Consider the following 15,027-nt stretch of genomic DNA (forward strand, 5'->3'; position numbering starts at 1 on the left):
TATTTAGTATTAAATTAGTTGTTCCAAAATGGCTCTTTAAGTATACTAATGATTAATGCGGCTTCAAGTATACTAAAGTATACTTAGATTTAGTATACTTAGTATAATATTTTTTCACCTGGGAATGTCAAAAGACAGAAAGTATCATTGGAAGGAACATTTTCTGTCACTTCAACATTTAAAAATACTATTGTGCTGCAATGTTTTTTGTGCGTCAACAACTGACCATAATTAGAAGTCAAACAAATTTTAAATGGTGACCACAGTCTATTGGCCTTAGAAAACACAACTTTACAGATCCTGAACTACAATTTCTCATGGCTCCAGGTAAGTCGTTTTCATACATGCTTCGAGTGCTAGCAGATTGTTATGAGATAACACAATGATATTGTCTTCAAAGTTTAACCAAAATTGCTTTTCTCAGCATAAATAGATCACAGTTTGAAACTATAACGACAGGTGACCTTTTAACTAAGGTTTTAAACAAGACGTTGACTAACCCTGTAACAGACTTGCAACCTGTATGTAACCCACCCCTCACACAGTGATTGCTACATATGGGCACTAGAACCCCATGACCCTGAAAGGAAGAAACAGGTATGGATAATGGATGGGTGGATGGAAGATATTGATTATTTTGACAGATTGTGTTTTTTCTGGCCAGAAAGAGAGAGAGAGAAAAAGAATCCAGTAAAWTTGCGTAAATCTTGCCATATGAGGGGCAAAACATATTTCTCATCTATGCCCATAAATGTAAACATGGTATCTGTGACTGGGTCTACACAAGTGACCCTTAAAAAATTATGAACTTTATAATACAGCGGGTAAATAAAGTGTTGAACACATCACCATTTTTCTCAGTAAATATATTACTAGAGGTGCTAATGACATGAAAGTTCCACCAGTTGTCGGTAACAACCCAAGTGATCCATACATACAAAGAAATCAAACCATAAATGTCCAGAAATGAAGTTATTTGTAATAATGWGGAATGGCACAGGGAAAAAGTATTGAACACATGAAGAAAGGGAGGTGTAAAAAGGCATGGAAAGCCAAGACACCAGCTGAACTCTCTCAGTAATYAGAAAGCAAGTCTGCCCCTTGTCAGTGCAAGTTAATATCAGCTGGTTCAGTCCCAAATGATGGCCAGGTATCACACAAGAACCATCTGATGATGGGTAAAAGTAAAGAGCTCTCTCAAGACCTTCACAACCTTATTGTTGCAAAGCATAATGATGGCATCGGTTACAGAAGAATGTCTAAACTTCTGAAGGTTCCAGTGAGCACTGTTGGGGCCATAATTCAGAAGTGGAAAGAACATTATTTCACCATAAACCGACCACGACCAGGTGCTCCTCACAAGATTTCTGACAGAGGAGTGAAAAGAATTATCAGAAGAGTTGTCCAAGAGCCAAGGACCACTTGTGGAGAGCTTCAGAAAGACCTGGAATTAGCAGGTACGATTGTTTCAAAGAAAACAATAAGTAATGCACTGAACCACCATGGCCTGTATGCACGCTCACCACGCAAGACTCCACTGCTGAAGAAACAGCATGTTGAAGCTCCTTTAAAGTTTGCTGCACAACATTTAGACAAGCCTGTGAAATACTGGGAGAATATAGTCTGGTCAGATGAGACCAACAATGAACTGTTTGGATGACAGAATACACATCATGTTTGGAGGTCAAATGGCACTGCACATCAGYCCAAAAACACCATACCAACAGTGAAGTTTGGAGGTGGGAACATCATGGTGTGGGGCTGTTTTTCAGCATATGGTACTGGCAAACTTCAAATAACTGAAGGAAGGATGAGTGGAAAAATGTACAGAGACATTCTTGATAAAAATCTGCTTCCATCTACCAGGATGATGAAGATGAAACGTGGCTGGACATTTCAGCAAGACAATGAGCCCAAACACAAAGCCAAGGAAACTCTCAGTTGGTTTCAGAGAAAGAAACTAAAGCTGCTGGAATGGCCCAGCCAATCACCTGACCTGAATCCAACAGAAAATCTATGGAAAGAACTAAAGATCAGGGTTCATAGAAGAGGTCCACGAAAGAATGGGCCATAATCACACCTGAGCAATGCATGCCACTAGTTTCTCCATACAGGAGGCGTCTTGAAGCTGTCATTGACAACAAAGCCTTTTGTACAAAGTATTAGATCAATTTCAGTAAGCGTGTTCAATACTTTTTCCCTGTGCCATTCCACATTATTACAAATAACTTCATTTCTGGACATTTATGGTTTGATTTCTTTGTATGTATGGATCACTTGGGTTGTTATCGACATCTGGTGAAAATTTCATGTCATTAGCACCTCTAGTAATATATTTACTGAGAAAAATGGTGACGTGTTCAATATTTATTTTACCCGCTAGTGCTCATGTATACACAGAACTCATTTGGTGTGAACACATGCACACTCATTTGATTATCATATAAATAAATTGTCATTCCCTATAGATCAAWCATTCATCTACATGCATGCACTCTGTTTAGATTAAAGTTGTTCTTTGCTTTAGGGGCTTAGTTGACATCGCTGTCTAAGGTCTGCATTCTTTGCTTCCCTCATCTCTAGCCCACCCCCCGGGGGCCCCCACCAAAAAAACATGTCCAGCACCATAAAAAGCAACGACCAGCCCATGGGCTCTTCTGACCCCTGTCCTGCTGACAGTTGGAAGAATAACAGCTTAGATCAACTTCCTCATGTGTTGCCTGTAATTATTCCAGAGAGAAAGGCTGGTGTGGGTTCTCAGTCATGTAAGATATGATAATCAAAGTTTAAAAAAGCAGTTGAAAAAAGTTGTTCCAGTTCCATTTTATGAGCTTTTCTCAGTTCTAATGAAAAAATGTTGAGCTTAAAATTTTGTTGATGGGCAGTTCACCTGTCAGTCACTGAATTTACATGCACAATGAGAAATATAAGACAAAACAATAATGGATATTCGTACAAGCTAAAATAAGTAAAACAGATGCTAAAAATTTAAAAAGCCTAAAACAAACAGAACAGAAAGTAGCTCAAATTTAAAATCAACAATATTGTAGCTAAACACTAAAATACAATGTTAGCAAGCTGTGACTAAGATGAACACAGCCATAGCTAAAAACTAAAATGAGAAAAGCTGTAGCTAACAGCTATAATAAGTAAAAGAGCACATAAAATAAGAAGACAACAAAAGAGCAAATCAGATAGGGGCTTTGAAAGGTTTGAATACATACTGTATTTTATATAGATTTCTTAAAAAAACAAGTTAAATATTTTAAAAAGTACACAAAAGGTCACAAAAGTTACAGAAACCAAAAGTCACATCTCACTATTCCCAGTTGAGTATACATTTGTGTCTGATAGTCATGTAAGAGACCGTGATAATTTGCATGAATCTACTTAGGAGAGTTACATTTGACACTGTATCCATGTGGGGTTTAAATTGTCAGATGAATTGCTGAGCTTATGTTGATACTTGTTGCAAACATGTCAGTTATGTAAGAATGTGGTAGTTAAAGGGTTAGAGGAGCTCAGGGCTGGAGCATGGGATGTGGGGGTGGGAGACAGACCGATGCNCCTTCAGGGTGGATATAGCTCGCTAGCAGCCTCGCTCCGAGGACCTATCCACGTCATCATTTACCCAGAATGCTTTGTGTGGAAATAAAATGGCCCCGTCCGTGTTAAAATATATTTTTAAAAATTTACAAAACTAAACAGCCTACAGCATTTTTACAGTCTTTATTTTACAGTTAAATTCTGTTTATCAAATAAAGTCTAATGTTACAACTAATCGGGGATCCCTTTAACAAAACATTAAAAATTGCATAAAACATTTGCTACAGCGATGACCTGAGCATCTGTAATATTTTAGCTGTATAAGCACAAGCAGAATGCTTGGATTTGCCAAAACATGAAACCATAGGTACCACAGTCATTWTGTCAGTGAGTATAACTGTACACTCTGTGTAACCATCACTCACAGCTGAACAGGAAACAGAGAGCTGGCATGAAAAATCATCTATAAAAACACAACAATCTAATAGAAATTTAAACATAAAAAGAGAACAAACTGTATAAAAAAGCTTTTTAAAAAAAACCTCGACAATTTTCCTCTTCTCACTGTAACAGGCACCCAGCGGTGGTTCCTATGGTAACAGCCCTAAACCATGTGGTAGCAGATGGAAGGAGAGCTGGAGGGCTAAATTTATCTTCTAGCATCCTCATGGACAAAAGAGAGAGAGAGAGAGAGAGAGAGAGAGAGAGAGAGAGAGAGAGAGAGAGAGAGAGAGAGAGAGAGGCGCGGAATGAGAAAGATGATGGTTAGGAGTTAGGAGTTTCACGAGATGACCAACGACAGCTCGCTGATTCAGAGCACAGCTGGTATTGAGTGTGAAGAGGATGCAGGCGACCTCCGAGTGGACTGACAGGCAGTGACAGAGTGGAACATGTGGGGGATTTAATGTTCTGGAGGATGTCATCGTTTCAACTCAACAAATATTACCTGAGAACTACAAGGTGGGCGATCAGGGGGAGCATCTGAGCATCATCTTTCATCCTTATATTTCATCATCAGTTTGGTATCATCGCCACATCATTCGGTGCAAAACACTTTCCATCTCTTATTCCAATGCAAGAGGCTCAACTCTGGCTAAAAGAAGTGGATTACAAACTGAAAGGACATCCAGCCTGAAATCCTGCCAAGGTGTTTGAATCATGTAGTCCACTGAGAGCATGGAGCCCCAGAAAACCCACACTCAGAGCAGCTTCTTCAGCAAGGTGGATGTGCCTGACCAGGTTCACTATGTTGTTGCTCTGTTCGTCTTCGTCATCGGAGTGCTGGGCATCACTGGGAATGTCCTGGTCATGTTTGCTTTCTACAGGTGAGTTGAAAAAGGCTGTCTTTTTGCTTTATGTGTTTGGTGTGTGTTTTATATTTTATGACAAGAAAACCTTCAGATGTTGTCACATTATATCATAACAAGGATGATAAAATAAGTTTTATAAAATAAACATGTTTTTTGCAAAGCTGTAGCTTCAAGGCTAAAGACACTCATCACCATCTATAAAACAATAACATAGAATATAAGGTTTAAATGGGAAAATTTGCCWAATCTCCTTTCAAAATGAAATAAATAAATAAATAAAAGTAGCTCTCAACTACTGCAGCAAAGCACTATAAAACATAAATTACATAAAAGACTAATAGTTTAATAAAATAAAGGTGTCTTCTTTTTCAAACCAATCTAAAACTTAACTCAAACAACCCATGCAACTCATTCTTACCAACAGCAGAAATATGCAACAGGTGATGTCGAATCTAAAACACATACTTTTAAAATATATATTTTATATGTTTCACCAAAATAACTCACTCTTGACTTCACTCTAGTAAACTTTCATTTGAAAGTCCTGCAGGAAGCTTGTGTTTTATGTGTGTCGAGAGAAACGTTGGCCTCTCATTTGAGCTGCCGATGTTCAATGTTTTACAGAAACTGGGACAATGTGTGTGAGTGTGTTTGCATGTTGTGGGGATTGCCAATAGCTTTCATGTTCCATCCGTCCATCAACAAAGACAGATTAGATGGTTTCCCTCTTTTTGTTGTCCAGATGATTTGACTTCACAGAACTGATAATATGAGGTGAAATGGGTTCCAGTAAATATATTTTACAAACAAACAAATATAATGGAGTATTTTTTCTGACGTTGCTTACTGCAGTTATTTTCTTTAGAGAAAGTACTCTTGTTGTGTACTCTCTCTCATATAGAGACACCTGCAGTACATTAACACAGAAGCAGGAAACAATGTAAGCTGACTAAAATGTCTGACTTGGAGATTATCTGCTTTCAGTCAGGATTCACAAACTATTTTAATTAATAAAGAGCTTCTTGTTTGATTTGAGATTCACAACAGCTTTCCCCTAATCAATAAAGAGACTACAGATAAAAACTAAAAACTACTGTGCATAAGCTTTAACAAATCTGGCAAAATTTGGGTTTCACAGAAATATGTGGCTTGATCATGATCTAAATGGCAAACTAAAACAAACAAAATTTGATAATACAGATCTTGCTCCTACTGGTATTCAATGTCTATTGAAATTTTGGCTAGCCATTAGTCTGATTCTCTTACAGTATAAGAATTATAAAAAGGAGGAGGATAAAGATGAACAACTAGGTTTAAAAAGAGGACAAGCTTTAAAAACAACACTGCAAATGAATATTCTGTTTGATGTATTTTAAATGAGAAAAAAAGGTTCATCAATAAGACGTACTGTAAGTTATCAACAGTTCTAACAGTATCTCACCAATTTATTATCTCTTGAATACATTAACACACATTATGCACACTGTCCCATCAGCRCGACCTTATCTGCTCAGTGTGCTTCGTGTTTAGGTGCACAGATTAGAGCAATGACCTGATTAGAGCGATGGTCTAATTTGACAATATCTGCATTACATAATGGTCCTTTCATTACTTGATGATAGCAGATTGTCTACATCTGGTACAGAAATGAAAACAAAGCTTTTAAGTGTTTCTTGGTTCAGATCAGAATTCAACAAATGAAAGTAGCACCTTATATATTTGATATTTAAGAATTTGGCTCAGTAAATGTTTGTTTTTAATACATCCATTACTTTAACACTATCAATCTCTTTTTTTGTTATGTGACATGTGTAGCAATAAGAAGCTGCGTAAACTTCCCAATTACTTCATTATGAACTTGGCAGTGAGTGACTTTCTCATGGCATTCACCCAGTCTCCAATCTTCTTTATCAATTGCCTCTACAAGGAATGGATGTTTGGAGCAACGGGTAATTCTTGTCATTGCTTTCAAGTATGCTAAAATGTGTTTAGATCAAGTTTGCTAACATTTGTTGGGTATTTTCTTTATGTGTTCCTGTCTTGCAGGGTGTAAGATATATGCATTCTGTGGTGCCCTGTTTGGTATTTCATCCATGATAAACCTATTGGCCATCTCGATCGAACGATACCTGGTGATCACCCGGCCCCTGCAGACCATGCACCGGAGCTCCAAACGAAGGACAATGTTTGCCATCCTTCTTGTCTGGCTTTATTCTTTGGCTTGGAGTTTGGCTCCTCTTGTTGGCTGGAGTGAGTTCTTCTGGAACAATGAATCATAAAAAAAATTGAAATGCTCATGTACTTGTGAGATTCCTTATGACACAATACGAGGGCTAAAATTAAGATTTTTTGCAACCAGTGGTTGCAACATCCTTGTAGCAGGAGGCTATATATATATACGTATATACCTAAGCCAGCAATTGATCTGATTAATGATAGGCTGGTACCAATAACTGAGTAGCTGGTCCTGGTAACTGAGAGGAAGGCACTGGCAAATGAGAAGGMGACTGTTCATTTGATTTAGCGTTGATGAGGCCCCGCGTTGAGTGCCCCCTCAAGTCAGTCCTTGCTGCCCACGGCTTTTCCGGGTTGTGCCACTTAGGGGTCTTTGGGTTGGGGGTCAGAGGTTAATATGTGGGATCAGGGTAAATGGTTAATTTTAGGTACTGAGGTCAGGGATAGGCTGAATAGGGCTAATAGAAGTTAAATTTAGGGTCTGGGACGGTTAGTTCTCGCGCATTCTCTACGTTTTCAAAAATGGTTAATATGAGGGATCAGGGTAAATGGTTAATTTTAGGTACTGAGGTCAGGGATAGGCTGAATAGGGCTAATAGAAGTTAAATTTAGGGTCTGGGACGGTTAGTTCTCGCGCATTCTCTACGTTTTCAAAAATGGTTAATATGAGGGATCAGGGTAAATGGTTAATTTTAGGTACTGAGGTCAGGGATAGGCTGAATAGGGCTAATAGAAGTTAAATTTAGGGTCTGGGACGGTTAGTTCTCGTGCATTCTCTACATTTTCAAAAAGGTTAATACGAGGGATCAGGGTTAATGGTTGATTTTAGGTACTGAGGTCAGGGATAGGCTGTATAGGGCTAATAGAAGTTAAATTTTGGGGGATGGTTACTTTCGCACATTTCTTACTCTTTTCAAAAAATGTGACAACGCGCTCCTCCGCCTCATCTCGTTAAGAACTGACACATGGGGGTACTCGACGTGTCCGAAGCTGGATGCAGACGGCTACCTGACCAAGCGTCAATATGTTGACGAGTTGGGAGTGAGAATGGGTTGACTTGTGTGTACCCCGCCCCTTGCACAGTAACTGCTGGATATGGGCAGTGACCCCCGTGACCCTGAAAGGAAGAAGCGGGTATAGATAATGGATGTATGGACGAATAGATAAAATAGACAGATTTAGTCACCACCTGAATTAGCAGCTGCATTTGCCCTTATCTACGGCAGTGGTTTTATTTTTTTTCTCTTTAGCTGAATTATGAGAAAAGCTATAACTATCAAGTTGGGCCTTTTTACAGTTTTTGACAGGGTATTAGGATTGAATTAATATTTATAATGCCAAATATAGAAATTTCTCATGAACAGCTCAGGCATGCTAGTCGCTAGCCTCTCCAATGTTAATGCAAATGAACAGTCTCCTCATTTGCCAGCGCTGGTCTCTCAGTTACCAGGGCCAGCTGCTCAGTTACTGGTGCCGGCCTATCATTAATCAGATCAATAGCTGGCTTAGGCATTGGCATAGCCTCCTGCTACAAGTATGTAGCAACCACTGACTGAGCAAAAGTCTTAATTTTGGCCCTCATACCATAAAAAACTCAAGGGTTTAATTAARTCAAGTTTAATTTATTTACTTTTAGCAACACCTTTGTCATAAATCCTCTTTTACCACAAAACCTAACTGGTTAACCTACCCCTAACGTGCTTATGTCACGTCAGTACAAATAAATAAATAAATAAATAAATAAATAAATAAATAAATAAATAAATAAATCATCATGTCAGAGAAGAATATGAATAAAAATAACTAGAAAGTTAATTAGCAAATGCTTCAAACTTATGGCAATGACTTGTGGGCTTGTGTTTGTGATTCATTTATGCATATTTTTTATGTGACAAAAATTTAGGCTGATGTTCACTGTAGAGCAGTTTTTCAACCCTGGTCCTCAAGGCACACCATCCTGCATGTTTTAGATGTTTCCCTGCTTCAACGCAGCTGTTTTCAGTTGATAACTGATTAACAGGCTTTTGTTGAACTGCAATCATCTGAATCAGGTTGAAGCAGGAACACTTCTTAAACATGCAGGACGGTGTGCCTTGAGGACCAGGGTTGAAAAACACTGCTGTAGAGTGTCATTATGCAGTTTTAATACTGGTGTTGTTTAGACCAAGATGTTAATATTGGTTATTATTTGTCACCATGATGAAAAAACTATTCTGCCACAAGTTGCTTTATGAAGAAGTTTGAGAAATGCTAAAGCTATATAATCTCACAGTTGGCATAGACTCGGGAAATGCTTTTTGCTGGCATTTGAACTTCAGAACATTAGTGTCTGGCTGAGGGTACCRTATATGAAACCTGGTTAAAATCCAAAAACATCTTTATCTCATGCTTTTAATTTTTTTTTTCTGTTTGGCAGTAGTTCATTATGAAACGTTGCCAACAGCCCATACAACTCAGATCACAACAGCTGAGGAGGTTACATTGGAAATATAACCAAGGGTGTAGCTTTAGGTCTATCATTGGGGGGCATTATGCTCTAAAACCCTGCATATAATTTTTAGCAATTATGCTTAAACATACATAAATGACATAAAAATTACGTTAAAGCTACCTAAAGACAATAAGAGAGTTGCATCAGGTAATTTCTACTGTGTTTGATCAAATGATGTACTTTTGTTGGGGGGGGGGTGGTATTTTGACATGATCAAATTATTGTGGCGGTCATAATCCCCCTAACCACCCAGCAAATTACACCTATGGATATAGCAACAACATTAAGAAAAAAATCATTGATTAACATAAAAGGAATCAGCAATTAGTGATATTAACTTCTTGAAGGGGTGTCCTGTTTCATAAGTAAGTATTTTTAACTTAAAATAACGAGTCAATAGGACAGTCGATATTTAGCAGTAACAAGAAATGACATTTAAAAAGTCTACTTTATATATGTTTTAGAAGCAGTTTTTACAACTGCAATGCCACCTATGTTTGAGCTGACACATGGCTTTCTGCAAACACTCATATATTTGATGATCTTTTACCCATAGGCTCCTATATCCCTGAGGGCCTGATGACATCTTGCACATGGGATTATGTAACATACTCAGCAGCTAACAGGAGCTACACAATGATGCTATGCTTCTTCGTCTTCTTCATTCCCCTGGGAATTATCTTATTCTGCTACCTACAAATGTTCTTGTATATTAGACAAACTAGCAGGTACTGTAACCTTTTCATCATTGGGTTTTTTGCATGTACATTTGATGCAAAGTACACTTTTGAAATAAAATTGCAATTTCTACTTAATTTTGGCATCTAGCTCTTTATGGCTTCTTTATGTAATTACTCTCTCCACCTTGTTCCTCCTTCAGGGAGTTAGAACATCTGGGGCCTAAAGTGAGGAAAAGCACTCTAATCCAACAGAAGTCTATCAGGAGTGAGTGGAAACTGGCAAAGATCGCCTTTATTGTCATCATCGTTTACGTCCTCTCTTGGTCACCATATGCCTGTGTTACGCTCATTTCCTGGGCTGGGTAAGATTTTTTCATGTACTGTATAGAAAATAGATTTTGTTTTTCTTTTGTAATGTGTATTTATTGTCAGTACTGACCGACTTTCAGATACAGATTGAGTTTGAAACAGAGAAAGTTAGGACAAACAATTAACCATAATRTGAAGTGCCTTAATTGTATTTGAAGAGACAGCGTCAAAACAAGTTGATCTGGGACACACCTCAAAAGAGGGATGAAAGAGGGGATTGTGGAGTTACAGTAAGTAGGAATTCAGATCAAAGCATTGCAGCTCCACTTTATGTAAACTCCAACTGAATGATTTAAATGTGAAAAAGGATTTAAAGGCATGAAATGTCTGCTTTAAATTTTAGATAAAACTGGGCAGCAAGTAAACAAAAATTGCATTTAATAAGTAATTCTAGAAATAGATTTTTAACTTGTTTTTATTCATCCTATCTAAACCTATATACCATTAACATAATGTCTCTCCTGGGGTTTACATGAACTCTGATTGTAGTTACATAAATCACGTCTTCTCTCTGCTCAGTCAAAAGGGAAGATAACCTTTCATGCAAGCAAACTTAAACAGATACACATGCATAAAATCACATGAGCAAATAGTACAACCAGATGGATTTAACCAACCCTCCGTAGCAGATGGTACAAGTTAATCCCTGACCAAACCTGACCCCTCCTTATATCACAAAACAGGCAAACAGACAAAGAGAACTTTGTGATGAGCATCTGTTGTTGACATGCAACAAAGAAAATTAACAACTGGACAAGAATTTCTAATAATAAAAGAAGCAAAAGTTTTTTTATGTGTTTTTATTTTTCGTTTTTCAAACAGCTACGCCAATATTTTGTCCCCATACTCCAAGTCTGTACCTGCAGTCATAGCAAAAGCCTCTACCATCTACAATCCCATCATCTATGCTATGATACACAACAAATACAGGTAAAAGATCACAATAATTGTGTCTTTATACATGTTCACTGAGTAGTTTTACGACTTTTGGTGATTTTGAACCTGGTTACATTTTTCCAGGTTGTGTTCCAGGTAGGTTCCAGGTTGTGTTCAAATGAGTTCTAAGATATGAGAATGTTTAAAACTCATTTAAAATATACTCATTGCGCCACCTTCCACCCAACAGGATGACCCTGGCAGATAAAGTTCCCTGTCTTTGGTTTCTGTCTCCTGCTCCCCGAAAAGAATGCCACTCCTACTCCATCAGTGACTCTTCATTCAGGGATTCCTACATCAGCAGACAGTCCACAGTTTCAAGCACTCACTTAATCGGTGCCTCAACCAATCGCTTTGACATGGTAAAGAAGTCGACCAGATTTTTTGAACATTTGAGTGAAGCGCATTTATAATATTCATTTCTCTATTGCAGGTATTGAAAGATGTGGAGCTGGAACATTTGGGTGGAAAAACGGGATATTCTTTCAAAAGCATACCATCTTACCGCCAGTCTTACAGAGGAGGGTCCTGCAAAAGGCAGATTGAGCAGAAGGCAATCAAAACTCACCCACCAGAGAAGGTGAGAAAATGCAACTTATTGGTGTTGAATAAGAAAAGTCAAAGATCATGCATTTATCCTGATGCATCTCAGCAATCCAGGTAGAAAAAAATCAAAAAGAAAAAAAAAAAGTAGGTCCTCTGGATGGGTTCTTCTTTAGTGAAACATTTCGCCTCTCATCCAAGAGACTTCTTCAGTCTGACGAGTTTCAGGTGAACTCAGCCTTATAAGCACTGCCTCCACATGATGGACAAACATGACGTCCCAGTGGCTTTCAAACCCCAAAACATGTTACGACAAACATTAGTGCACCCCAAAGATCCAGTTCCCTGGCAAAAACAGAGTAATTTACTGTAGTATATGCTAAGTGTCAGGAAGACTGTGATCAGTTAGGGAAACAAACAGCCACTGTTCAAAAGAATGAGCCAGCACAGACRAGCTACTTCGTCGGGTCAGGACTCTGCAGTTTACACTCATCTACAGGCCAGCGATCAGCCTTTCAGGGATRAAGATGTTCTCATCCTTGATAGAGAGGAACGTTGGTTGGAGAGAGGAGTAAAGGAAGCCGTCTTTGTGAAGAAAAAACATCCACCATTAAACAGAGGTGGAGGCCTTCGTGTCTAGTTGTCCTCCTCCTACAATGCTGTTATTGCAAGTATGACTCAACCCACTGTGAGCAAAAGGTGTGAATCAGGGCCCCAACGATAATCAACACAAAGAGGAAAAGAGGGACAAAAACAAGGGGACGTTGAWCCCCCGCTTGCACTCACCACATACACATGACAAAACACAAAATAACCACGGCCGAAGCATCCAAACCAATAAGTCAGGTGATGGGGCACATGATCCTCTGGTGAACAATAGAGCTAATCAAACCTATTGTTAGGCGATGGACCTCTTTTGCATCTGACTAACCTGTTTGTCCACCATGTGGAGGCAGTGCTTATAAGGCTGAGTTCACCTGAAACTCGTCAGACTGAAGAAGTCTCTTGGAGGAGAGATGAAATGTTTCACTAAAGAAGAACCCATCCAGAGGAGCTATTTATTATTATTATTTTTGATCATGCATATATATTTTTCGAAATGACGTGTCCATGTGTGTGTGCTTACGTTACCAGCATCCATCTGCCATGAATGACCCGTTGGACAGCCATGACCATGAGTTGGTTTCCAACTCCATGACAATTGCCTCTCTGCCATTGCTTGTTATCACCCGGAGGCGCAGCGAGAGTCTAACCAGTGACATTTCAGACGCACAAGACAGGAAAAGCAAAATCAGAGACAGACTGAACAGTCACAAGAGCAACTCCTTTGATTCCCTGAATTTAGGAAAAGCACCACACACTGACCCCAAGTCGCCTCAGACTGTCCCACGCATCATTGTCATCAGCCCGACCACAGAGAGCGGCATCATCAACCCTGACAGTGTTCACTTAGAAGACAGCTTCGAGGCTTTGGAAAGCAATTTTTTCTTCAGCCTAAACTTCTCATCTGAAGTTTTYGAGGCAGTGGAACTACTCTCTTGACCAACTAGAAGCGTGCTCATTTAATTAAAGTTTGGAACACAAGACACTCAAATAAACAGAGATGTTGCCTACTCATCATATTTTCAGCTTGTTTGTTGCTTCGGACACTGGTGTGGAACAGACAAGTAAAGTAAAACAAACGTTTCTGGAATAAAATTTACATTATTTGTCAGACTTTGTCAAAGACACTGGCACTCTGAGGGATATCATGTATACTTGTGTTAAGTCCTGCAGAAATCTCAGCTTCGTGAACATGGGATCAAGTGAAAGTTTATCAGTTTGATCGATGATTGAGTTGAAATAACTGAACTTTAGTTCATTTTTTTTTCCACAGCATGGACTCTTTTCTTCCAGAGACAGGAGAGAAAATGTTTTCATCTTTCCTGCCCAGTTTTTATCTTTAAAAAACAATAAAGATGATTTAAATCCAACACGTCAAGAAGAAAAGCTACCAAATAACTGTATGTTTGTCCCCTTTAAGGAATAAAAAGCTATGACATAATATAAGGTGAGATAAGTGAAGATATTTCCCTTTTTATAGTAGTTTTTTTTGGACAACACAAATCTTTTTTAATTATTTAAAATTAGGCTGATTATTGTATTCAAATATTAAAGAAGCTTGTATAATGTATGCTAGGTAAACTGTTGTTCTTTGTAATAGCCGCACAACAATTTCCCTAAAAAAATAGCAAAATGTGAACTTTGAGGCGTAATAATGTATGTTGTGTTTGATACTTGATATTTCCGCATAACTTGGTTTTAATAAACACAACAAGGCAAGCAATGCTGAGGCCATGCAAAGAAAATACTTCTGACCAATTAAAAATTTGAATGTTATTTTAAAAAATTGTAATTGGGATGATGTGATGATAGTTTTAATAATCAAAATACAGTTTTCAGTTGATAATGATAATGTCGTTGAATAAGTTAATACCTTAGCCAAAATTAAATAAGACTGTCCATGCCTAGTTTCCTAAAGAWTCTTTGAAGTTAAAAGGGTTTGTTTTAAAACTGCATGTCAGTCTGTCACTTCCTGTTACATTATTTTGACAGCTGACACTAGAAATAGATCACAGTTCGGAGCTGGAAAAAAAGAACAGCCTTAAGAAAAAGTTGATCTCATGGAGCTTCTGTGAAACTATAGAAGAGTAAAGTAATTTTGATTTGATTTATTTATTTAACAGGAAAAGATTTAAAAAAAAATCAAGCCTTACTCAGCATAATTGCTGTTTTACAGCAGGTTCCTGTTCTGCAGCACATAAAACACTCAGAATTACAGCATCACAATCACATCATTATTACACCATAGACACAAAGACAAACAAGCATACAAAATTTCAAAAAGGCAGCATTTGCAAAATAGGACGTCTAAATA

The 15,027-nt window shown here is 38.1% G+C and overlaps 1 protein-coding gene across 1 annotated transcript; it reads left to right on the plus strand.

Moving 5' to 3' along the window:
* Positions 1-4,279: 4,279 nt before the first annotated feature.
* LOC106526236 (melanopsin-A) lies at positions 4,280-14,283 on the plus strand. The gene is made up of 9 exons (XM_014020800.1): positions 4,280-4,871; positions 6,672-6,805; positions 6,903-7,106; positions 10,139-10,310; positions 10,463-10,624; positions 11,454-11,561; positions 11,758-11,929; positions 12,001-12,147; positions 13,245-14,283. The coding sequence occupies exons 1-9, from the start codon at positions 4,723-4,725 to the stop codon at positions 13,650-13,652; spliced, it is 1,656 nt and encodes a 551-aa protein (XP_013876254.1). The 5' UTR covers positions 4,280-4,722; the 3' UTR covers positions 13,653-14,283.
* The last annotated feature ends 744 nt before the right edge of the window (positions 14,284-15,027 follow it).

This window comes from Austrofundulus limnaeus, unplaced genomic scaffold (assembly GCF_001266775.1).
Source record: "Austrofundulus limnaeus strain Quisiro unplaced genomic scaffold, Austrofundulus_limnaeus-1.0 Scaffold265, whole genome shotgun sequence".
NCBI lineage: Eukaryota > Metazoa > Chordata > Actinopteri > Cyprinodontiformes > Rivulidae > Austrofundulus > Austrofundulus limnaeus.